The sequence below is a fragment of the Oratosquilla oratoria genome, chromosome 9 (genome assembly GCF_046742065.1).
Source record: "Oratosquilla oratoria isolate Oo_2021 chromosome 9, ASM4674206v1, whole genome shotgun sequence".
Taxonomy (NCBI): domain Eukaryota; kingdom Metazoa; phylum Arthropoda; class Malacostraca; order Stomatopoda; family Squillidae; genus Oratosquilla; species Oratosquilla oratoria.
This window is the reverse complement of record NC_134785.1, coordinates 28,943,279-28,968,829: the sequence shown is the minus strand read 5'-3', so window position 1 is coordinate 28,968,829 and position 25,551 is coordinate 28,943,279. Positions and strand designations below refer to the sequence as shown.

The window sequence follows — 25,551 nt, the reverse complement described above, 5'->3', positions numbered from 1 at the left end:
TAATTGGACTTCAAAGGAGTTAAGCTACTTCCTCATCGACTCCAATTCTGCGTATCCAGATTCTGGTAAGGACTTTTATCTTTGTGCTTCCACGAGTGGTGTAATGGTTGAGGTTGTGCTGTATCAGATAGATAAGGGAATCTTAGTGCCTGTTGCCTATATGACAAAAAGCTAACACTGCATCAAAGGTAGTACAGTGTGATTGAAGGGAAGGTATTAACAATGGTGGAAGGTTTGAATTGATTTAGAATATACTTAGGAGGGATGATGGTCTTTGTGACCATAATCTGCTGAAGTTTCCGAATAGAGTAATCATGCATAAAATATGTTACATTAGCCAGGTGGGCCTTGACAATACAATATTTTGACGTAGAGTTAAAAAAAAAAAAATCCTGGAAAATTATATTTTGAGGGGTATGACTTGCCATACTCTAAACTTTAGGATGTAGTGAAGAGTGTTAGAATCCCAATAATCTCTACTTTCCTTCATCACTTCCAATCTATTCTTTCATCTGACTCCCATCTTCCACCTGCTGTCTCTTTTGGTCAGGGGTACTTACCTATAAATATAATCCGAAAACCCTCTCTTTTCCTCTTCCCCAGGTCAAGACAATAGAGTGAGTAGAGAGTACTTGTGATGCTGTGTATATTGATCAATATGGTTTATTATTCATGGCAAGAATTAAACAAAAATTCAAAGAATTTTTTTTTTTAATTCTATCTTCATTCAACTATTAGTAATACATACATCTATTAGGCCCTTCAAGATCATCCCTCCCGTCACGATGAGATAGCGTATCCAAATACTAATACACTATTGTATATAAAACAACGGTCAAAATCATTTAGTGCTTTTCTCATCTGCTCATCTCGAAGAAAGCAAGAAGCATGATAGTAGATGGAAGGAAAGAAACTGAACATTGACAACTCTCACACAATTGTCTAACTGGAAATCACCATTATAGATTCTATTTGGCTTGCTTCTAAATACAGCTTAGAATAAGAATTTTAATTTATCATACACCACATTGAAATTACTGGTATCTCACTTTTAAATTCTTCCAAATTAGGGATTTGTGTAGCGGGTATTACAAACTAACGGCTTTATAATTTGCATTATATTATTTATTCGAGTAAGGCATATTGCTGCTGACATAACTGCATAACGCTAAAGTAAAATGTGGAGATGAGCTTCGTCTGTGAAAGTGTCAAGCTATTTAGCATAGTAATATTCAGATAACTTTACGTTATCTCTGTCAAGTTCAGGATTTTTTTTTTTTTTTTTTTTTTTTTTTTTGTGGCCATTTTGACCCACCATCACAAAATTTTATTGAAGCACTATAAGTCTATTTTGGAATCAAAAGAAGCCCTTTAGAATTGTAGCTGGCATATTTCTATTAATCACCGATTTTTACTAGACGATTACATTCTTCACTCTGTTCCATTGAGTAAACATCTTGCGCTTAGGGTACATTTATGTATGCATATAAAGAAAGAAAAAATACCAATATTTTCCATCGGAATCTTGTATATACTAGCATCAAATATATTTTCTCAATTTACAACTAAAGCGCGCGAAAATCAAAAAGCAGTGACGAGGTTTGCCAATTATCAATCTTCGGTAAAATTAACACATCGATTTCTAAATACATGTGACGTCTGTACTTATGCTTATGTCCCCAACACATCCATACACGTACACAGCGCTCGTTGAGGTCGGACGTCTCTTCAAACCAGCTCTCTCAACAAGCTCCAAGGAATCTTCGCCGGCCGGTGGTGGCTAGGAGATATATCTCCTAGCTGCTGCCGGTCTGGCATGGCCGACCTCCACGTTGACGTCGGCAGGCGGGTTTACACCAAGACAAATACACACATTTCCCAAGTCACGTAAATCTCTGTTTTCAGAGTAGTGCTTGGAAGAAAAGAGGCACACGCACACTTTCTCGCTGGCAAAGCAGAGGCCCAAACCGTCTCACTCAGAACGCTCAATCTGATCGCAGGCTGGTCGACGGAGAGACTTGGGACACCTCTCTGTCCAACCGGCTCGCAACCTAACGCTGGCCTCTTCGCTGACGCTGGTGAGCGAGTTTACACTTCTGACATTTACACACAATTCCCAATCGCGTAATTCTCTGTTTTCAGAGTTGTGATTGGAAGGAAAGAGACCATACAACACCCGCCCGTCTGCCCCTCCCTCGCACCGCCACTGAATCAACTCTTCTGGAACCCAAACCCAACCTGGGGAAAAATAGGCAACGTTCGCCCCACCTGTGGCTCATCAGGAACGCGCTCGCCAGCGGTGGTGGCGAGGAGTTACATCTCCTTTGCCGCTGCCGGTCTGGTTACGGACCGATCTCTTCGTTGACGTCGGCAGGCGGGTTTACACCGCCCGTCTGCCCCCCCTCGCACCGCCACTGGATCAGCTCTATAGGACTTCAAACCCAACCTGGGGAAAATCAGGCAACGCTCGCCCCACCTGTGGCTTATCAGGACCGCGCTCTACACGCGGGAAGTGAACCCAACTCACTTCCCGTAAGATACACACATACACCTCTCACGAACAATGCCACAACACACGCACAAACATCTGCACTTACTTTTTCTTCGACTAAAATTCGCTTCCCTTCTAACTTTCTCTTCTACTACATCTTCTCATTTCAGTTTACCTCCCACTAAAGATTTTTCCGTTTTTCCACCTTTCTCTACTACTACGCCTCCTACCATTTTCTAAACTTTCGTTGGTGATCCTAATCCTAACCCCGGCGTCAAGCGCTGCCCTCCAAGCTCCCGGCCCATTTCTCCCGAGCCACGACCACCAATAAACCCCTAATCGCTCGCAATTCGCCCGGTGGCAATAGCCCTCTTTTATACGCTACTATCTTTTCATTTTCCTACAGACATTCTTCCCCTCCCAGAAAAACCGATCCCGCGCAAGCGAGGTGGTCTTTCCTAGAGATTCAGATTCAGACACACACACACACACACACGTACACATACACATGCACACGCATACATACTCATACAGACTCTGAGCTCACTGCCGTAGGGTGGTGTCTGGCTGTCTCGACAGAGACTACAGCAGATCCGAGGTGAATACACATATATACAGACAGACACGCACAAATACACATCCCAATCAAGCACACATAGACACACACGCACACACATAAATACATGTACACACGCGTGCGCACGCACACACACACATACTCACACACACACACACGCACACACAAACACGCACGCGACACAACATTCATACATATACACACAAATACACACCTATAGGTACACACACACAAATACACACATACAGGCACACATACACAAATGCACACATGGAGGTATGTACATGTATTTCTGTGTATTTACCTAGTTGTATTTTACGGGAAAGGGAGCTATGCTCGTAGTGTCCCGTCTTCATATCTTATTTTATCTAAACTATTTTTAAATTCATGTATTGTTTTTGCACACACTACTTTCTCATCTAACTTGTTCCAACTGTCTATTACTCTGTGAGGAAAGCTGTTCTTTTTCACATCTCTTCTATAGCTGTCTTTCTTGATTTTCTTTCCGTGTCCTCTTGTATTTCTATCATCCCATTTTATTAGATCCTCTCTATCAATAATTTCTATGCCTTTCATGATTCTGTAAATAACTATCAAATCTCTTCTCTTCTTTGCTCTAGTGTCTGTAGCTCAAGTTTTGCTAGTCTCTCTTCATATGATAGTTTTGAGAGTGTTAGTGCCAATTTTGTAATTGCTCTTTGTATTCTTTCAAGTTTTGTTATACATTTTTTTTGTACTTGGTGACCACATCGTTGCTGCATATTCCAATCTTGGTCTTATCAGAGTGATTAGTATTTTCTTCACCATTTCTTCATCCAGGTATGTAAATGCCACTTTGATTGTTCTTATTAGATTATAAGTTTCACCAAAAATCTTATATGTTTCTCAGGTGACATATTATTCATAACAATGACTCCCAGGTCCTTCTCATTTTCTACTTTTTTTTATATACCTTCTTCTCCCAATTTATATGATCCTCTTATTCTGTTTTTACTTTTTCAAAATTCCATTATACTACACTTTTTAGTATTGAACTCCATCTCCCACTTCCTACTTCATTCCCAGACTTTATTTAGATCACTCTGTAGTGATTCACAGTCTTCTTCCATGTTAACTTTTTTTTAATAGTTTTGCATCATCTGCAAAGAAGCTCATATAACTTTCAATTTCTTCATCCATATCATTAATATATATAGCAAACATTATTGGGGCCAGAACTGCTCCTTGTTCAACACCACTTATTACTTCATCCCAATTTGAGTGTTTGTCTCTTATCACTACTCTCATTTTTTTTTCTTGCAAAAAGTCTTTCATCCATTTAAGCAGTTTGCCCTGTATTCCTCCTTCAGTTTCTAATTTCTTAAGCAACTTCTTATGTGGTACTTTGTCAAAAGCTTTTTTTAGGTCTAGAAATGCACAATCAGCCCATCCATCTCTTTCTTGTATTATATCTATTAGCAGTCGTGGGCGTTGCGATAAGTAAAGCGATAATGCGATAAAGCGATACTATCGCTTTAACCAAAAGTTTATCGCTTATCGGTTATCACAAGACCAGAAAAATCTATCGCTTATATTTATCGCCTTAAAATTTCCCGAGATAAATCCAGCGATAAAGTAGAAGACGAAAAACCGTTACGGCGGGAGGTTACAGGCTCATTGTTACGCGGCAAACAGATGCAGCCAGGCGCCTGGCGGCCCGCTCTTCTGTTGTCACTGTTTCTTTGAATAGCCCCCCAACTGGACGCATCTGATCTCAGCTCTGTGTTTCATTGTGCTACCAGCGATCCAAAGCTTCTTTGTGTGTTATAACTTATATATACTTAATTCTTATTGTATATTGCTATCTTAACTAAATATCTAATTAATATATATTAGTTTTATATATTTTTTGCGTTTTGAGGTGCGCCTCGCGCGTGTCTCCCGTTCGTACGAACGCTGCGTGATTTTCTGTTTTAACTTTTCCTTTTCAGGAAATCGTTTAGGGTTTTGCGTTTTATATTGCGTTATTAATTAGTGTCGCGGCGGTCGCGCTTCAGTGTTCGAGAATAGTGAATTTAGTGATTAGTGAGTGTCAAGATGTCAGGCAAGAGGACAGTGGAGGACTTTTTCCGCGTGGAGGCCAGCAGCAGTGATGTGACTCAGGAAAGGGAGCGGAACATTTCCGGGAGTTCGGGATCTGTGGACATTCCCACCATCTCCCGCTCGAGCTCCCTCATGTCCCTGGGCAGTGAGCCAGAGGACAGCCGCCCTGGCAGCCAAAGTATAGGGACCAGTGGGTGACCCTCTTCATCAAGTACAACACTGGGATCCCAAGCTCAGCAGCAGTGGAGCGATTATTCAGTACAGCTGGGGACGTCCTGAGGCCAAAGAGGGCGTGCCTCAGTGAGGACAACTTTGAGCACCTGGTGTTTCTGAAGGGAAACCTCCACCTCCTCAAGCAGAAGTTCAAGGTGCCAAGGGGGGTGGATGAGGAGGATGAGGAGATGTTTTAAATTGTTGTATTTGTGTTTGTGATGTACTGTGATAGTTTTGTTAATTTGTCTTCATTAAGTGTTATTATAAAGTAATAAAATGTTAATTTCGGGTCCTTTAGTCTTTTATTAAGTAATATATGGTGTTTTAAATGTAAAGAGGTTTTCAAATGCATAAGTAGCAAAAATAGAGTATTTTTGGATTTATCGCAGGATTTATCGCTTATCGCTTTATGGTATCTTGGAAATTTATCGCTTTATCGTTATAGAACTTAGCGGAAAATTTTATCGCTTTATCGTTATCGCTTTATCGCAAAATTTATCGCTGCCCACCACTGTCTATTAGCCTTAAATAGAAACATATTAAATTGGTGACGCATGATCGTCCTTGTCTGAATCCAAATTGCCTTGGATTTAGCACGTTTTTTTTTTTTTTCTAAATATTTTACCCATCTACTTTTGATAATTCTTTCACAAATTTTTGCTATTGTACTTGTTAGAGAGACTGGTCTATAGTTGGTAGGGTCTTCTTTATTTCCCCCTTTATATATAGGTACTATATTTGCTTTTTTCTAATCTTCTGGAACTTTTCCTTCTTTCAAGGAACTGTTTATTATGCTATGTATTTTGTCTACCACTTCATTCCTGCATTCTTTCAAAATCCAGTTTGCTATTTCATCTGGTCCATGCGATTTTCTGACATCAAGATTACTCAAGTGTTTCATTATTTCATTCTTTGTTACTTCTATTTATTTCATAGGGGGGGGGGCTTTCTCTTTCCATTCGATCTTTTCAGGTTGTATGTTCTCTCTTGTAAACATTGATTTAAAATGCTTGTTCATAATTTCCGCCATTTCTATTTCCTCTGTGTATTCAACTCCTCCTTGTCTTAATTTCTCCAAATCTTGTTTGTTTTTCAGTTTGTTTACAAATCTATAAAATAATTTTGGTTGATTTTTACATTTTTCTATGACATCTTTTTCATATTTTCTCTTTTTCTCTCTGCACACTTGTACATATTCATTTCTATAACAAGTATATATTTTCCATTTTCAGGTCTTTTGTCTTTCTTATATTTGGTCCAAGCTTGATCTCTTTTGTCTTTTAACTCCCTACAACCTTTGTTGTACCAGCACTTTACATATTCTTTTTCTTGTTTTTGTCTTGGGACATACTTCTCCACTCCTTTTTTATATTTTTTTGTCAAAATATTCCATTTCTCTTCCACTGTTGTTTCTTCTTTGTATATTCCTTCCCAGTTTTCTTTTTGAAAGAATTTTCTTATTTTATCAAAGTTTGTTTTTTCATACATCATTCTTCCTTTTCTATATTGTTCATTTCTTTTCATGTATTTGTCTTCATTTAGTTCCAGTTCAATCAATGTGTGGTTACTTTTATTTATTGGTGTTTTATATTCAATCTTTTCCACTATTCTAGGTTCAGATGTGATTATTAGGTCTAGTCTCGATGGTTCTTCCTCATTTCTATACCTAGTGTTCTCCTGTATCCACTGTGTCATTGTATGGTCAATAATCATCTCGAGTAGAACATTTCCTCATGAGCCGTCTCCACCCTTTACGGTCATCTCTTCCCAGCAGACTTCTTTGCAATTAAAGTCGCCCATCATAACTATTCTTCCACCATCTTCCATTATCTTATTTAATGTTATCCTTGTTTCTTCTAACATACTTTTATGTTCACTCTCTTCCCACGAGGCTGTTTTTGGAGGCACATAATTTATCACAAACTTTCTGCTCTTCTTATCTCTGTCTTCCACTTCGATCATAATCATCTCTACTGTATTCTTTCCATATGTGACACACCTCATGTTTATATCCTTCTTAGTCAGGAACATAACTCCACCCCCTTGTTTTGTCTCTCTGTTTCTAATCCAATAATTATATGCATCATGTCCTACACTGTTGGGTGGTAGTGGACCTTTTAATTTCATTTCTACAATTCCCATTATGTCCGGTTCTTTTTCCTTCAGATAATCATTCAGCTCATTCAATCCTATTATTAATCCATCTATATTTGTGTAAGACACTCTTAGTTTTCTGCCACCTCCATTGTTTTTTCGGTTTCCCTTTTGTTTTTCTCTAGTATGTTGTATTTCCTTATTCACTACTCTCCGATAGAATTTCTCTTTTTCTGATTCTGTTCTGTTCTCGTTTTTTTCCTTAGCTTCATGTCTTTTCTTTTTTTTCCTCCTCTCTTTCCTCTTTATTCATTTCTCTTTTTATCCATACCTTTTTATATTGTTCACTTGCTGCTAGTTTCCCTGTTTTTGCTAAGATATTCTCTGCCGTCGTTTGTGACCTGAATTTAATCTTAATTGGTCTGGTCTTATCTGTACTATATTTTCCGAGTCTATACATCTCTTCAATTTGTTTCATGATTTCAGGTTCATCTTCCTGAATTAATTCTAGTAAACTGCTTACTTTTTCTTTTTCCTCATTGATTCTTGTGGTTCTATTTAGGTTATATTTCTCTTCTATTCCTAATATAATCATACATTTCTTTTTATCTGCTAAGTCTCTTACTATATTCTCCTGTCTCATCACTTTAATAATTGAGTCTTCAGTTTGTTCTTTCATTTGTTGTTTAATTATGTCAGTAAATGCAACTCTACTGTTTTCTTGGATTTTGTTCCAATCCTGTGCTTCTTTTGCTATGGCCTCTTTATTGTCTTTATTATTCCTCTTTAATTCCTCATCCTCCTCTTTTACTTCTTTTAACTGTCTTTTTAATTCTTCTATTTCATTAGTTAAGTTTTTGTTCACCTTCTCTAGTTCTTCCAATTTTTCAACTCTTTGCGCAATCTTTGCTATGTTACCGAACCTATTCTCCCACTGTTCGGTTATTTTCTCAAGTTTTTCCTCTAGTCTTCCCCCCCCCCCTCTCATTAAATCCCTGAAAATTATTATCTTCACCTTCCATTGTGCTGCTCTTATCTATATTCCTACTCTTTACATTTTTGTTAATCCCTTCTTCAAAATCCTCAGTCCTTCGTTTGTTTACAAGACGCCTGGCCTACTGGACCAAGTCCTCCCCTTCCTCATTTCCTTCCATTTCCCTCAGTAATCCCTCTCCTTCTTTTTTATCACCTTCCCACTTCACCACGAGCTTTCTCCTTCCCTATAAAATACAATAAGGTACTTCCTTGACGTTGAGATCCGCGTAGATTTAGCTTTTTCTTCGGAACTCCAATTCTCGCCGTCCATCCGACGAAAGTGTGTGTGTGTGTATGTGTGTTTGTGTTGGTCACATGTCAATCGCAGTTCAACCTCCTGTCTATTGACCACATTGTAATGAGGTTATACAAGGGTAAAAAAGGGCAACTGTGTTCCCTGGAGCAGAATCTCTCTAACCATAGAAAATACTACAAAGGTAAATAAATAGTAACAACAAAATGATAACAACACTAGCTTGAAGTAAAACGGCGTGATATCTGGGGCACGGTCCTCCGCCTAGAATTCAAACGTGAAAGAACAGATTCCCTGGATCGGAGAGTGACTGGGTCTTCGAGGAAACTATCGAGCACATCCTTTGAAATCAGGATCACCCGGTGGACAACCATTGTCCATTGATACGAGGTTAGCACTGTTGATGCTGTGTCTCGCCAAGGCGGCAGCGATAGCAGCATTCTCATCATCTGTGGGTGGTCTGTTCCGCGACAGGACCCATATGTTCTCTGCAACAAGGCAAGACGATGGTCAGGCATAACAAAAAGTGGTAGCATATTGAGAAGAAATCAGTGCCCTGTAAGAAAAGAGGTATAAAAGTTTTCCTGTCGACAGTTTCTGAACCACATCCCGTAGTCTTGTAAAGTGCTGTGTGACGCCAGAACAAACGTGAGCAAATAAAGAGAATATGCCCAGCAAGGAATCCTAATAAAAGGTTTTTGAAAAGACCAGTGAAGATCTATCTATCTACATATCAAGATCTTTTCGCCCCTTATAAGGTAGATAGCCAAGTCAAAAGTACGTGCCTACTCCCACCCATTCCACTCCCCTCCACCACCCTTTCCTCCCTCTCATCTTAGCTCCTCGTGGATGGTGGGTCATCCCTGTATCCCACCCATTGCCCTGGGTCAGAATCAATGTAGCAAGACACACTACATCCACAGAAATGCCGCTTCCCTTAACCAGCGGGCCCCACTCCCCGTCCCCTCATTCAGAAAAAGAAAAGACGGGGATAAATCCCTTCGAGCTGCATCAAAACACCATTCACACATCTCTCCCTTCCTTGCATAATACTATCATCTATACACAGCCACTCTCCACTCACCCCCATCTCCTTCCTTTCTCAACAGAGACCCCCCTCTTTCTCATCGCTCCCTTCACTCCATCCATCCATCTCATCTTCGGTCGACCCTTTAAATTCATTCCCTCTACCTCTGTCTTTTACACTTATTTTACTAATCTTTCATAATTAAATTTTTCCATGTGTCCAAACTATCCCAATTCTCTTTCATCAGTTCTATCCGTCATCGTTTCCACTCCTGCTCTCCTCCTCACCTCCTTGTTTCTCACTCGACCCAACCTAGTAACCCCTACAATACTTCTCAGATATTTCATCTCAAACACATCTAAATTTATCCTCTCTGCCTCTCTTAAATTCTAAGTTTCTACCCAATACAATGCCATTGGCATAATCACTCCTTCATACAATCACTTTTTTGCATTCATTCCCAGATGGCCATTTCTCATTACACCATTTAATCCTCCGAGGCATTTATTTGCTTCTCTAAATTTACAATTCACCTAAACTTTTCCTTTTTCTTGCCACATGTGACCCCAAATACCTAAAGCTATCCACTTCCTCTAGCCTCTCTCCTTTAAGACTTACTTTCAACTCACTGAAATCCTCTCCCCCTTGTACATCTCATCACCTTGCATTTACTCACATTTACTTTCAACTTTCCCATATCGCATACCTTCCTAAATTCCATCATTAACTCCCTTAATACCCCTCTGATCATGCCACAAATACAGTGTCGTCATCAAACAACAACTGGCTCACCACCCAGTTTTCTCCATTTTCTTTAACCATCTCCAGTCCCTTGCCCATCCATGTGCACACTGAACAGCCACGGCGACACCCCTGACGCAGTCCCACCTTTACCTTATACCACCTGCTCTCTCCATTTCCAATTATAACACAAGCTCTACTATTCTCGTAAAAACTCTTAACTACCCTTAACAGCTTTCCCCTATTCCCATATATCTGCAAAACTTTCCTCGGTGTCTTCCTGTCTACCCTGTCATAAGCCTTTCCTAAATTCATAAAGGCCCCGAAAACATCATCACTTTTTCCTAAAGCTTTCTCACATATCCGCCTTATCACAAAAACCTTATCCACGCAACCCCTACCTTTCCTAAACCTACACTGTTCCTCACCAATTACTCCATCTGTTTTTCTTCTAATCCTTTCAATTAAAACCCTCCCATAAGCCTTTCCAACTACACTCAATAAACCTCTGAAACTACTACACTCACATTTGTCCCCTTTTCTTATGTAAAGCGGAACTATACATACACTCCTCCAGTCCTCTGGTACTCTACCCTCCCTTAGACACACATTAAACAGTTCTCTCGCCAGTCCACTATTACTGTACCTCCCTTCTTCACACACTCCGCATGACACCAATCTAACCCAGGTGCCTTACTTCCTCTCATCATTTTCAGAGCTACTTGCACCTCATCTTTTCTTATTTCTCCTCCATTTTCCTCTCCCATTACCGTTATTTTCTTAGTGTCTCCTATTGCTATCACTAATGCCTCCTGAGTCTCCTCCACACTCAACAGCTCTCTATAATACTCCGCCCATCTTCTCTTTACCGCCTCCTCTTCCATTCAGATATGTCCATCTGCGCCTTTTACCTTTTCTTCTTTACTAGACCCCCTCCCCTTCCTCTCTTAATTTCCTTCCAAAACATCTTTTTATTAACTTAAAAAAATTCTGTCATACTCTTCCCTCATTTTATATTTGGTCTCCTTTCAGCCTCCTTTATCTTTTGTTTTGCTTCTCTTCTTTTTTCTTTATAACTCATATTTTTCTCCCATCCACTTGTACCTTCACCAACTCCCAAACTTTTTTCAGTGTCTCCTTATACATCTGCTCTTTTTCCTTCTCATTTAAACAGGTTCTTCCAACTACCTATCAATCTTCCGCCCATTTCCTCTTTCTCAACCTATAATGAACATCTAGGTCAAACTACCCACCTTTGCGAGATCTATTTTTATGTGAAAGAAATAAAAATCTACAGGAAAATTAAATGATACATGTGTATCCTAATTCTAACGGCCATTTTAAGGATTATTTTATTTTTCATTTTTTTTTCATTTATTTATTTATTCATTTATTTATTTATTTATTTATTTATTTATTGTGTAGCGCGGCTCAGGAGACACTGGGAAGAGGAGCGGGACTTACGTCGATGGTAACCAGCTAAAGTGAGGAAAGGAATTGTAAACATAGTTGCAAAGAAAGGTAGAAAGGCGAAAAAAAATCAGCGAGAGGAAAACTGAAGTGAGTAGATACAGTGTGAGTAAAAGGTAGAAATAAAACTAATTCTAATCGAAGAAAAAAAAAAGTGTATATATTTGCACTTGTAGGCGTGTTATCCCATTGAAGTGTATATTTCCTTCTCTAGGATTCTCTGTAGCCAGTGAATGTCGTGCAAGATAGCGTCAAACCTACGACTCTTAGGACGGTGGAGGAAGTCAGTAAATATTTTACGTAGTGCAATCTTAAGTCTGTTTGTACGCAGAGAAACTGTAAAAGTAGCACCGTTGTTGTACTTTATTTTTGTAATGTGCTTATTCAGTGTTTTTGACAACCCTTGCGACTAGGCGCCATTTCTTTTCAATTACTGCGTGTGTAGCGTCGTGCATGTCGGTGTTGGTGTATGGCATGAAACTGTTTCTGAGGTTCTCCCAGCCACAAAAGGGGATCAGTAGGGATAAAGATAGGTAAGGTGGATATCAGGCTCAGTTGAGCAAGAAGGAATGAGTGTTGGAGACCACCAATTCAGGCTTTCCCTCTTCCGCAGGCTAAGATTATAGGAAAGGTAAAAAAGAAAGATAAAACAAAGAAAAATTGATATGTCAAAAGAACAGAAATTGAGAAAGGTCACAAAATTGAAATTAAGAAAGGACATAGATCACTAAAAGAAAAAATAACATTGAAAAGGAAGTGGGTTCGGAGAGGTCACAGCCTGCCAGTTAGGTAACACTAACGTAACCAATGGGAAGAAAAATCAATGTGACCAATATGGGATCATGACCATCGAGGTAAGTAGTATTTGTAAGTCTTGAAATTGTTTATTCAAGCCAAGATTGTTACATCTAATGAAAATGGTTTCAAGAATATACATATCCGTACGTGGATGTAATTACGGATATAAATGCACTGAAAACACCTTTACAATAGATTTGTCACTTACCCCTATTGAAGAAGCCGTAGTTTTGGCACCGAACTAAGATGGCGTAGTTATCGTAATCCGTATCGATCACCATGTAATTAATTCTTCTAACTGTGTTCACGGCAAAGTACACGAACCACCACGTCGAGCCAGGTCAGGTTATGTGAAAGAGAGCCGAAGGAAAGGAATCAACATTACCGTACTTTTGTCTGAATTTTCTTTACCATTCTGAAAACTTCTTTGTCATTAATGATGAAGGAGGCCCAAATCTCATGTACTCCCTCAGAGGGTCTGATCAATGACTGCACATGAGTAATGCGAGCAAGATAAGTTACTCAATGCTCAGGATTAAGCAGTCCTACTTAAAATCCACTCAGCTCTCGTCAATTTGGCTGGAAGATGCTCCTGCCATAGGCTGGCTCCTCTTCAAATGAGGGAGCGAAAATTTTATTCTACTCCCCCTTACTACAGTAAGAAGAAGAAAAAGAACTGAGGGGCTTTTTAACGAGACTATGTAAAGGAGACTTAAATGGCGGGTTGCTACTTACAGGGTGATTTGAGGTCGTAGGAGCCGGAAATAATTCCGGTATCTGCATCTCGATCGACCTGTACGATATTGCCGGTGAAGGTCTCTTCCGTGCCATATCTGAGATGTGGAGAAGTGCGGTGTCAGAAGATAATATTTGTCTTACTAGGAGAATTAAAAGGATAAATTACCAAATAAACAATGCAGTCACCGCCGTTGACTTTAACAAAGCCTATCCTCATTTACTACAAAAACCCAAGAACTTCTTTGCTAATTATGAAAAACATCCTTTTCAGGCGAACTATCATAGCATCAAAAGCCAACGTACTATATGAATATCAGCGCGCAGACTGCGCGCCTCAACTCAATAGTTACATTGGCTATATTCGATGTAGTCTTAGCCGACGCAGGACTTTCCACTAGCTAGAACGTGCTACAAAACAACATCACAAATGACACAACAGCCAAGAAATTACTAGGGAAACTTAAATGAATTCCACCAAAAACATTGGAAGTTATGAGGACCCCAGACGACTTCAACTGCTAGAGGCAATACATATGAGATATTGTTGGAAGAAGATATATTACGCGTCACAGGACGTCACACGACAAGAAGATAGATATCAAGCCAGACAACTTTGCGTAGCCTACGTCGCAGCAGGGGCACCAAGCGGCTGTTGAGCGTCAAGTCTAACCAGAACCCGACCAGAGGCCACCTAATAATGGAATTAGGCCGACATGTCATTGACCTCTTAGGACATCTGATCCAGACAAGAGACAACCGTTGAGACGCGTACGTCCACAGAAGGAATTATCCTTATATTTTATTTTCCACCATGTATTATTAAAATATGCCATGTCCTTGTATGTATCATAATTGTATATATTTTTGTTTAATATTGAGTGTATCACTCCCATGTAAATACCCATTTCTGTCACATTGTTAATATTACTGTACGACAAAAAATTGATGTAGTGGCAACCGTCACAGCCTTCGTGGTCAGTTGCCTTGCTTCTTAGCGAAGATCTCGACTGGCTCTGCACAAGACAACTGGCTGCGATTTACTAGAGTAAATCCGTAGAACTAAACAGCCTTTACTTGCTTCACTACTCACATCGCCTCCAAAAGTGTGGATCACAACTTTCCACATTTTCTGGTAGCAGCCACTGGGATTCGAAGATCGCCACAACTCAACATTCTCGTATCAGCGGTCGGTAACAAAGATCGTCTAGAACACCGCACAAATCTACCAAGGGACGCTACCCAACGTAACCAGCAAAATTATAAGGCAATCGACTCCACCGTATATATATATATAAGACCCTCTTAGCGACGAGCCACATCTATGGAAAGATGAGTTTCTTATCCCTTCCACGAAAAAATTACATATATCTATATAAAAAGGAACATGTAGACTTTTTTTTTTACTTACTTCGAAATATATGTTTTCTTAGCAATGAGGGGTTGACGGTTGCTCTCTTGTTTGGTGTAGATAATCCTTACACACCTGCCTGAGAAATCAAAGATGCCTCTTGTCCGCATGACCTCGTACCAGGTTCTCCTAAACTGTCAGGAAAGAAAAAAAAATATCTTATTTAAATCATGAAATTATATAAGGGTTTCTCTTAGCTAGATAAAATAATTTTCTTTCGCCAAATTTATCTAAAACTGATGTTTGTTCAAACCACCTGTCTCTCATGACGTAAACACATAGCCAAAGTCACCCTTTTCCTGGTAGATTGTTCCTGGTAAGCCCTTAGATAGACCTGACGTCTTGACCTGACCAGTGGAAAAAAAAAAAAAAAAATACACGGGAGCGACGAGCGATTTCGCTCGGGAAACTTCCAATGTCGCTCTCGCAAATCCAATAGCGGGAGCGATCCCCCACAAAAAAATCGCTCCCGCGGCAAGATTCAACGTTTTTCATGCATTATCCATTATTTGGCAATCCCTGAATCCCATTACCATTGATGAAAGGATCAGAGCAAACACAATTTACCCGTGATCAATCACTGCATTATCAATCGATATCATAAACGCAACGCATCAATCAACTTTATTTTTTTGATGTACGTACGTATGTGTACGCGGTATAGCTGCTAGAGTTCAATGGGTTACCAAGCCTAGCTTCGTATCAGCTGCATGCACGCGTATACTAGTACATGTTGACTAAACTCTACACGACTATCGTGCTACATCATGTCGCTAGTTGCGAATTGCATGGTACCTGTATGCAGGGAAGTTCATTGGTTGCATGTAGCTAGCTGCCCAATCAACGCGCTCACTACATGTACAATGCACCATACCCAATACCACATACCGCATGCATACGTACACTGTACATATGCAAACTCGCTCGAGGCCTAGGAGGGAAACTGGGAAATCCCATTTATAACTTCGTTCGCGTATTTATGAGAAAACAAAATAGAATCAAATGTTTGGTTAGTAATTGAAAGTAGATAAATTTAAGTACAAATATGAACATTTGATAATTATATATACATGGCTCTGGAAGTATCAAAAATGGCTCTGGTAATTAAAAAATGGCTCTGGTGAAAAAAAAAAAAATGGCTCAGGAAAAATAAAAAGTATTTTTTTCCCCTGCCTCTGACTCTCCTAGTACGTAGTGCGTCTTGTCTTGATCCATGATTTGCTGAGACATGCTCCATGTGATTGGTCTACCGTTACGTCGGCGATTTAGATATGCAATTTAATTCATCCATTTAGGATGCAAACCCCAAACAGAGCTTTATCTGAACATTAACCATAGGCGAATAGTACTATTCTTCAGAAATCTCAGTGATACTGTAAAACATTCTGATTTCATGAGATTGGTATGAATCATTTTAAGGAATGGGAACACAAAGGTATGGAAACAGGGAACTCTAGAAATGCCTTATTAGATGAGTAACATACTACTTGACGTTATTAATTTGTGTCTTTCTCAAGGGTTGGTGTTATGGAACAGTTACCAACCAGCCTTATGCTGAGCCCTCTCAAGATATCATTGCTGACAGAAGTGTTGCCGAGAAATATGATGTACGGTATCTGGCGTCTTCTCTATTCTTGGGTCCCCCTCCCAGTCCTACGAAATGTTTACCTGGTGCGGTCGAATTATTGTTGTAGGAATTCTAGGCTGTATACGCTTATTGATCTCAAAAAGAACTCCACGTGGATGCCTCACTTCACGCTCGGGTTTCCCATTCCACAGAATGGATACCTACGGTGACCTACTTCTCTAAAGAACAAAACCCTTGAAATAACTGTTCGGTAGCCTACATTTGGTGCGAGGCTACACGGTTTGGTTCAGCTGAAACAGGCCAACACATCTCAACCTATATAACGTGGTGGTGTACTTTACTGCATGTGAAAAACGCCTCGGAGTCTACAGTACGTGGGTAAAACTAGCAGAGGGCTGGAGACACGCCTAAGAGGGGGTTTACACGGTCTAACGGCTCGTCGAACGCGGTTCGACAGACACGTGTGTGAACGTGAGAACGGGGTATTTGGTTGTCGAACACGTTGGTTGAACCCCAAATACCCCATTCACACGTTCACACATCACTTTAAAGACGTGTCTGTCGAACCGCGTTCGACGAACCGTGTAAGCCCCCTCTAAGGGAGCACAAGAAGAATTTCAGGTACCACAGTACTCGAATGTGATGGTGGTCAATGCCAATCTCGCGGTACAACTACCAGGCCCATGCCAATGTAGCATACTGGCCTGAGGCATGGGTAAAAAGACGAAGCTTGTGAATAAATTTTGTTTGGACAACAGCCAGCATGAATCATAGATACAATGATGTAGATGTCATAGGCGACAGAACTAATCACCTGGGGTACACAATCCACCCGAGCCGTAAAAAGAGGACAGGACACAGCACGACGCCACACAGAAACCGACTGCTCATAGTCATACTAACCCTTAACCCCTTAACCTTAATTAGCCAATGGCGGACACCACCTAACAGGGGAAAGCAGTTGCACCCAATCGTACCACAAGACCAACGAGGAGGATGAGGTCGATGACGAGTGAATGTATAAGCCAATCGAGTAACCTACAGATCGCTATTACAACTCTTGAGAAATCGGACAAGAAATATATTATTCACCTGAAAAAAGAGAGAAAAAATCCACCGTTGTCATCCCAAAGGTTTTTAACGTTTTAAGAATTCTATAAGACTGATTCTTTGAAGAAGAAACATCGAAATGTATGTCATCAGGTTATAAGGCGCCAAGTAGGAAATTCATTCGAGTGTTTTAAGATATGAGAACTTAGTCTGGAAATGGGCAATTAAATGTAGTTGGAAAATTTAAAATTTCATGATGATGTTTTATGACATATATCTTGCATTCATTCATTTATAATTTGATTTGAACTTATTTTTTATGAACTTGTGTTAGTCACTAGATTTACACAAATAAGTAAACTTACGCAGGACATGTCAAAATCTTCCACGGGAGTCCGTGTAGGACACCGCGACATGACCGCTTCGGTCGAAAGGCCTAAGAGAGCCACCAAACCCAAACACGGCAACAGGTTTCGCCACAGCATACTGATGGATTGGTACTCTAGTAGCTCTGCAGTTCCTTAAAAGGATGAGGAAACATTAGAGAAGGGTTCTCTAAGTCACCTTTGTGGTACTCAGTGGTGCTTTTAGCACTCTATGGACTTATATGTGCACATGATCCCTGGTACCACCTACTGTTCGTGTATACACCTGAAGGTTTCAATGGAACTTGAGGGCCTCAGAAGCATGGAAGTCCCTCGTGTCACTCTGTCCTTGACAATACGTAGCGTCCCTTTTGAGAGCAAGTCCTTTGTGGCACTCCTGACGGCGTGGAACTCTCTCGAACTGAAAAAAATGAAAAAAAGTTAAAATAACACAGGAAAGTATTAGGAACCTTCTCCAATCTGAGTGAAACCATCTTGTTTCGAATGAAATCCTTATGGAAGGTAACATGCTTTATAGGGATAACACCCCAACTTAAACACGTGTGTGTATTTACCTAGTTGTATTTTACGGGAAGGGGAGCTATGCTCGTAGTGTCCCGTCTTCATATCTCATTTTATCTAAACTATTTTTAAATTCATGTATTGTTTTTGCACACACCACTTTCTCATCTAACTTGTTCCAACTGTCTATTACTCTGTGAGGAAAGCTGTTCTTTTTCACATCTCTTCTATAGCTGTCTTTCTTGATTTTCTTTCCGTGCCATCTTGTATTTCTATCATCCCATTTTATCAGATTCTCTCTATCAATAATTTCTATACCTTTCATGATTCTGTAAATAGCTATCAAATCTCCTCTCTCTCTTCTTTGCTCTAGGTCTATAGCTCAAGTTTTGTTAGTCTCTCTTCATATGATAGTTTTGAGAGTGTTGGTGCCAATTTTGTAATTGCTCTTTGTATTCTTTCAAGTTTTTTTTATACATTTTTTTTGTACTTGGTGACCATATCGTTGCTGCATATTCCAATCTTGGTCTTATCAGAGTGATTAGAATTTTCTTCACCATTTCTTCATCCAGGTATGTAAATGCCACTTTGATTGTTCTTATTAAATTATAAGTTTCTCCAAAAATCTTATTTATATGTTTCTCAGGTGACATATTATTCATAACAATGACTCCCAGGTCCTTCTCATTTTCTATTTTTTTTTTATTCCTTCTCCCAATTTATATGCTCCTGTTATTCTGTTTTTGCTTTTTCCAAATTCCATTATACTACACTTTCTAGTGTTGAACTCCATCTCCCACTTCCTACTCCATTCCCATACTTTATTGAGTGACTCACAATCTTCTTCCGTGTTCACTTTTTTTTTAATAGTTTTGCATCATCTGCAAAGAAGCTCATATAACTTTCAATTTCTTCATCCATATCGTTAATATATATATAGCAAACATTATTGGGGCCAGAACTGTTCCTTGTGGAACACCGCTTATTACGTCATCCCATTTTGAGTGTTTGTCTCTTATCACTACTCTCATTTTTCTTTCTTGCAAAACGTCTTCCATCCATTTAAGCAGTTTGCCCTGTATTCCTCCTTCAGTTTCTAATTTCTTGAGCAACTTCTTATGTGGTACTTTGTCAAAAGCTTTTTTTAGGTCTAGAAATGCACAATCAGCCCATCCATCTCTTTCTTGTATTATATCTATTAGCCTTGAATAGAAACATATTAAAATAGTGACGCATGATCGTCCTTGTCTGAATCCAAATTGCCTTTGATTTAGCACGCTGTTTTTTGTTTTTTCTAAATATTTTACCCATCTACTTTTGATAATTCTTTCACAAATTTTTGCTACTGTACTTGTTAGAGAGACTGATCTATAGTTGGTAGGGTCTTCTTTATTACCTCCTTTATATATAAGTACTATATATGCTTTTTTCCAATCTTCTGGAACTTTTCCTTCTTTCAAGGAACTGTTTATTATGTTATGTATTTTGTCTGCCAGTTCATTTCTGCATTCTTTCAAAATCCAGTTTGTTATTTCATCTGGTCCATGCGATTTTCTAACATCAAGATTACTCAAGTGTTTCATTATTTCATTCTTTGTTACTTCTATTTCTTTCATAAGGGGGACTTTCTCTTTCCATTCGATCTCTTCCGGTTGTATATTCTCCCCTGTAAACACTGATTTAAAATGCTTGTTCATAATTTCCGCCATTTCTATTTCCTCTGTGTATTCAACTCCTCCTTGTCTTAATTTCTCCAAATCTTGTTTGTTTTTCAGTTTGTTGTTTACAAATCTGTAGAATAGTTTTGGTTGATCTTTACATTTTTCTATGACATCTTTTTCATATTTTCTCTTTTCCTCTCTGCACGCTTGTACATATTCATTTCTATAACAAGTATATATTTTCCATTTTTCAGGTCTTTTGTCTTTCTTATATTTGGTCCAAGTTTTGTCTCTTTTGTCTTTTAACACTCTACAACTTTTGTTGTACCAGCACTTTACATATTCTTTTTCTTGTTTTTTTCTTGGGACATACTTTTCCACTTTTTTTTTTTTTATAAATTTTTGTCAAAATATTCCATTTGTCTTCTACTGTTGTATCTTCTTTGTGTATTCATTCCCAGTTTTCATTTGAAAGAGTTTTCTTATTTGATCAAAATTTGTTTTTTCATACATCAATCTTCCTTTTCTATATTGTTCATTTCTTTTCATGTATTTTTTCTCATTTAGTTCTAGTTCTATCAATATGTGGTCATTTTTACTTATTGGTGCCTGGTATTCTATCTTTTCCACTATTTCAGGTTCTGATGTGATTATTAGGTCTAGTCTCGATGGTTCTTCTTCATTTCTATACCTAGTGTTCTCTTGAATCCATTGTGTCATTGTGTGGTCAATAATCATCTCGAGTAGAACATTTCCCCATGAGTCTTCTCCACCCTTTACTGTCATCTCTTCCCAGCAGATTTCTTTGCAATTAAAGTCGCTCATCATAACTATTCTTCCTCCATCTTCCATTATCTTGTTTAGTGTTATTCTTGTGTCTTCTAACATACTTTTATGTTCACTCTCTTCCCACGAGGCTGTTTTTGGGGGCACGTAGTTTATTACAAACTTTCTGCTCTTCTTATCTCTGTCTTCTACTTCTATCATAATCATCTCTACTGTATTCTTTCCATATGTGACACACCTCACGTTTATATCCTTCTTAGTCAGGAACATAACTTCACCCCCTTGTTTTATCTCTCTGTTTCTAATCCAATAATTATATGCATTGTGTCCTATGCTGTTGGGTGGTAGTGGACCTTTTATTTTTGTCTCTACAATTCCCATTATGTCCGGTTCTTTTTCCTTCAGATACTCGTTCAGTTCATTCAGTCCTGTTATTAATCCATCTATATTTGTGTAAGACACTCTTAACTTTCTATTGTTTCCATTGTATTCTCTGTTTCTTTTTAGTTTCTCTCTGTTATTTTCCATTGCTTCAATTTCATATTCACTACTCTCCAGTAGAATTCTTCTTTTTCTGACTCCGTTCTGGTCTCGTTTTTTTCTTTGGCTTCAAGTCTTTTCATTTTTTCTTCCTCTCTTTCCTCTTTATTCATTTCTCTTTTTATCCATACCTTTTTATATTGTTCACTTGCTGCTAGTTTCCCTGTTTTTGCTAAGATATTCTCTGCTGTTGTTTGTGATCTGAATTTAATCTTAATTGGTCTGATCTTATCTATACTATATTTTCCGAGCCTAAACATCTCTTCGATTTGTTTCATGATTTCAGGTTCATCTTCCTGAACTAATTCTAGTAAACTGCTTACTTTTTCTTTTTCCTCACTGATTCTTGAAGTTCTATCTGGGTTATGTTTCTCTTCCATTCCTAATATAATTATACATTTCTTTTTATCTGCTAAGTCTCCTACAATATTCTCCTTCTGTCTCATCACTTTGATGACTGAGTCTTCAGTTTGTTCTTTCATTTGGTGTTTAATTATATCAGTAAATGCAACTTTACTGTTCTCCTGGATTTTTCTCCAACCCTGTGCTTCTTTTGCTATGGCCTCTTTATTGTCTTTATTGTTCCTTTTTAATTCTTCATTCTCCTCTTTTACTTCTTTTATTTGTCTTTTTAATTCTTCTATTTCATTAGTTAAATTTTTGTTCGCCTTCTTTAGTTCTTCCAATCTTTCAACTCTCTGCGCAATGTTGGTTACGTTACCGAACCTATCCTCCCAATGTTCGATAATCTTATCAAGTTTCTCCTCTAGTCTTGTCAATCGGGGGAGGTTGGTATCCCTCCCACTCTCATTAAATCCCTGGAAATTATTATCCTCACTTTCCACTGTGCTGCTCTTATCTATATTTCTAATCTTTACAATTTTGTTAATCCCATCACCAGAGTCATCGGCCCTAGGTTTGTTTACAAGCCGTCTGGTCTCTTTGACCAAGTCCTCCCCTTCCTCATTTCCTTCCATTTCCCTCAGTAATCCATCCCCTTCTCCTTTTTCCTCACTTCCCACGACACCACGAGTTATCCCCTTCCCTGTAAATACAATAGGTACTTCCTTTGCGTTGAGGTCCACGAATATTTAACTTTTTCTTCAGAACTGTAATCCTCGCCGTCCATCCGACAAAAGTGTGTGTGTGTGTGTGTGTGTGTGTGTGTGTGTGTTTACCTAATTGTATTTTACGGGAAGGGGAGCTATGCTCGTGGTGTCCCGTCTTCATATCTCATTTTATCTAAACTGTTTTAAATTCATGAATTGTTTTTGCACACACCACTTTTTCGTCCAACTTGTTCCAGATGTCTATTACTCTGTGGGGAAAGCTGTTCTTTTTGAGTTCCCTTCTATAACTATCTTTCTTAATTTTCTTTCCGTGTCTCTTATCACCACTATCCCATTATATTATATCCTCTCTATCAATAGTTTCTATGCATTTCATGATTCTATAAATAGTTATCAAGTCTCCTCACTCTCTTCTTTGTTTTAATGTCTGTAGTTCAAGTTTTGTTAGTCTCTCTTCATATGATAGTTCTGAAAGTGTTGGTGCCAGTTTTGTAATTGCTCTTTGTATTCTTTCAAGTTTTGTTATACATTTTTTTGTACTTCTAACCACATCGTCGCTGCATATTCCAATCTTGGTCTTATCAAGGTAACTAGTATTTTCTTCACTATTTCTTCGTCCAGGTATGTGAATGCCACTTTGATTGTTCTTATTAAATGATAAGTTTCTCCCAAAATTTTGTTTATCTGCTTCCCAACGGGACATATTATTCATAATAATGACTCCCAGGTCCTTCTCATTTTCTACTTTTTTATTTCTTCTTCTCCCAATTTATATGATCCCACTATTCTTTTTTTTTTTGCCTCTTCCAAATTCCATTATGCTACACCTCTTGATATTGAACTCTATCTCCCACTTCCTACTCCATCCCCATACTTTATTGAGATCACTCTGTAGCGACTCACAATCTACTTCAGTGTTCACTTTTTTCAACAATTTTGCATCATCCGCGAAGAAGCTCATATAACTTTCAATTCCTTCATCCATATCATTAATATATATAGCAAACATTATTGGGGCCAAAACTGTTTCATGTGGAATACCACTTATCATCACTTCATCCCAATTTGAGTGTTTGTGTCTTATCACTACTCTCATTTTTCTTTCATGCAAGAAGTCTTCCATCCATTTCAGTAGTTTGTCCTGTATTCCTCCTGCATTTTCTAATTTCTTAAGCAACTTCTTATGTGGCACCTTATCAAAAGCTTTTTTCAGGTCTAGAAATACACAATCAGCCCATCCATCTCTTTCTTGTGTTACATCTATTAGCCTTGAATAGAAACATGTTAAGTTTGTGACGCATGATCGTCCTTGTCTAAATCCAAATTGTCTTGGATTTTGTACGTTGTTTTTTCCAACTGCTTTACCCATCTAATTTTGATCATTCTTTCACAGATTTTAGCTATTGTACTTGTAAGAGAGACAGGTCTATAGTTAGCAGGGTCTTCCTTGTTTCCCCCTTTACATATAGGTACTATATTGGCTCTTTTCCAATCTTCTGGAACTTTTCCCTCTTTCAATGAACTGTTTATTAGTCTATGTATTTTATCTGTTAGTTCATTCCTGTCTGTCAGTTTGTTTGTTTGTTCACGATCTCCTAGGGTTTTGGAGATAGACCCCCATAATCATATATATTCTGATATCCTATCACTCCAGGTGCTTGAATAACTATATTTCATTTCCAAAAAATATGATTTTGTCTAGGGTTAAAGGTTAAACCGGTATGGTGGGGTACCACGCCACTATTACAGTGTCCCCTTACCATGATTGGCATTTTGTGACAAAAATTACCAACCAATGTATATGTTTATAAATATCATTTATATTTGTAAAATTAATGTTGCCACAAACTATGATAGCCTGTGTAAGGAGAAAGCATGTAATGTAAAATGATTATATAATTTTACCAAATGTTTAGATATTGGTTATTTTTATTTCATTTTTTCGCGAGTGGTCATATATTCGAGTTCATCATGAAGAGAACGAAAAAACGTAGAGACTCAACAACTTCACACCAGGCTTAATGACCCCCTTATGGGCCGATAGCCTTAAAAATCTATATAAAAAAAAAAGTACTCGAGTTCCAAGATAATAAAAACTTAGTTCAATTATTCTCTTACAGCCGAATATATTTTATTTCCAAAGGGCGTCTCCCTCCTCAAATTGATCTTTCTTCTTACATTCTTAACATTTTATTTGTGTTACCTTTTCCATTGAGTTATAAAGATACGTGTAACTTTTCTCCACAAATTTTATCAAAATTAAAATGATCATTTGCCCGCAGCAACGCAGGTGTGATTTGGCTAGTATATATATATATATATATATATATATATATATATATGTATATATATATATATGTGTGTGTGTGTATATATATGTATATATATATGTGTGTATATATATATGTATATATACAATATAATATATATATACATACATACATATATATATATATATATATATATATATATATATATATATATTTGCTGAGAATGGGTGGCGGGAGGCACGCGGAATCCTGAGGTCACGGTCAGGTTCTACGAATGGGACCTTTCGCAGTCAGGCTCGTAGATTCCTATTAGCGCTAGAATTTTCAATTGTCTCGGATTTCACGAGGCAAAGGGGTGACTTAGCTAATTTGGAAACCGATATTTAAAAAAAAATACGACATAAATTGCTGCATAAGTGTATTCAAAATTAAAAACATGACTCTTAATGTTATATTTTTTACTTACTGGTGTGTGATAAGGTTTTGTTAATATAATTATAAGATAAAACTAAAAATGGGTAATCATTTTTACTGAAGTAAATATGAGCAGTAAAAATAAGAGGATGTTGATTTCAAATTGTGCATTTTAACTGAGAGTGTTGAAAAATAATGGATATCACTGTCACGTCCTGTATATGAAGATAATCAGTGAGATAAACAACAGTGGTGGCGGACGTACAAGGTGAGCAACGTTTGTGTAAACAATTGCCTCTTAGATCTGCTGGGAGCTATTTTCAAACCAATATGACTAATTTTACGCGTGCCGTGGCAG

General features: G+C 38.3%; 2 protein-coding genes across 3 annotated transcripts in view; both read right to left on the bottom strand.

Annotated features, from left to right (window-relative positions):
- Positions 1-7,725: 7,725 nt before the first annotated feature.
- On the bottom strand, positions 7,726-13,079 carry LOC143027921 (lopap-like). Of its 2 annotated transcripts, none has more exons than XM_076189568.1 (2): positions 12,990-13,079; positions 7,726-9,233 (listed from the first exon to the last, which is right to left on the bottom strand). In XM_076189568.1, exon 2 carries the CDS (start codon positions 8,443-8,445, stop codon positions 7,726-7,728), a length of 720 nt encoding a protein of 239 aa, XP_076045683.1. In that variant the 5' UTR covers positions 8,446-9,233; positions 12,990-13,079. The 2 variants fall into 2 exon arrangements, with proteins under 2 accessions (XP_076045683.1, XP_076045684.1); XM_076189569.1 differs by having other exon boundaries at positions 7,740-9,233; positions 12,990-13,073.
- A 429-nt stretch (positions 13,080-13,508) lies between these two features.
- LOC143028014 (uncharacterized) overlaps positions 13,509-25,551 on the bottom strand; it is a 25,528-nt gene continuing 13,485 nt past the window's right edge. The window contains exons 2-5 of the mRNA XM_076189656.1: positions 18,236-18,351; positions 17,931-18,085; positions 14,928-15,061; positions 13,509-13,614 (exon numbers count right to left, since the gene is read on the bottom strand). Of these exons, the coding sequence (XP_076045771.1) occupies positions 13,509-13,614; positions 14,928-15,061; positions 17,931-18,085; positions 18,236-18,351 (511 nt within the window). The remainder of the gene's footprint in view (positions 13,615-14,927; positions 15,062-17,930; positions 18,086-18,235; positions 18,352-25,551) is intronic.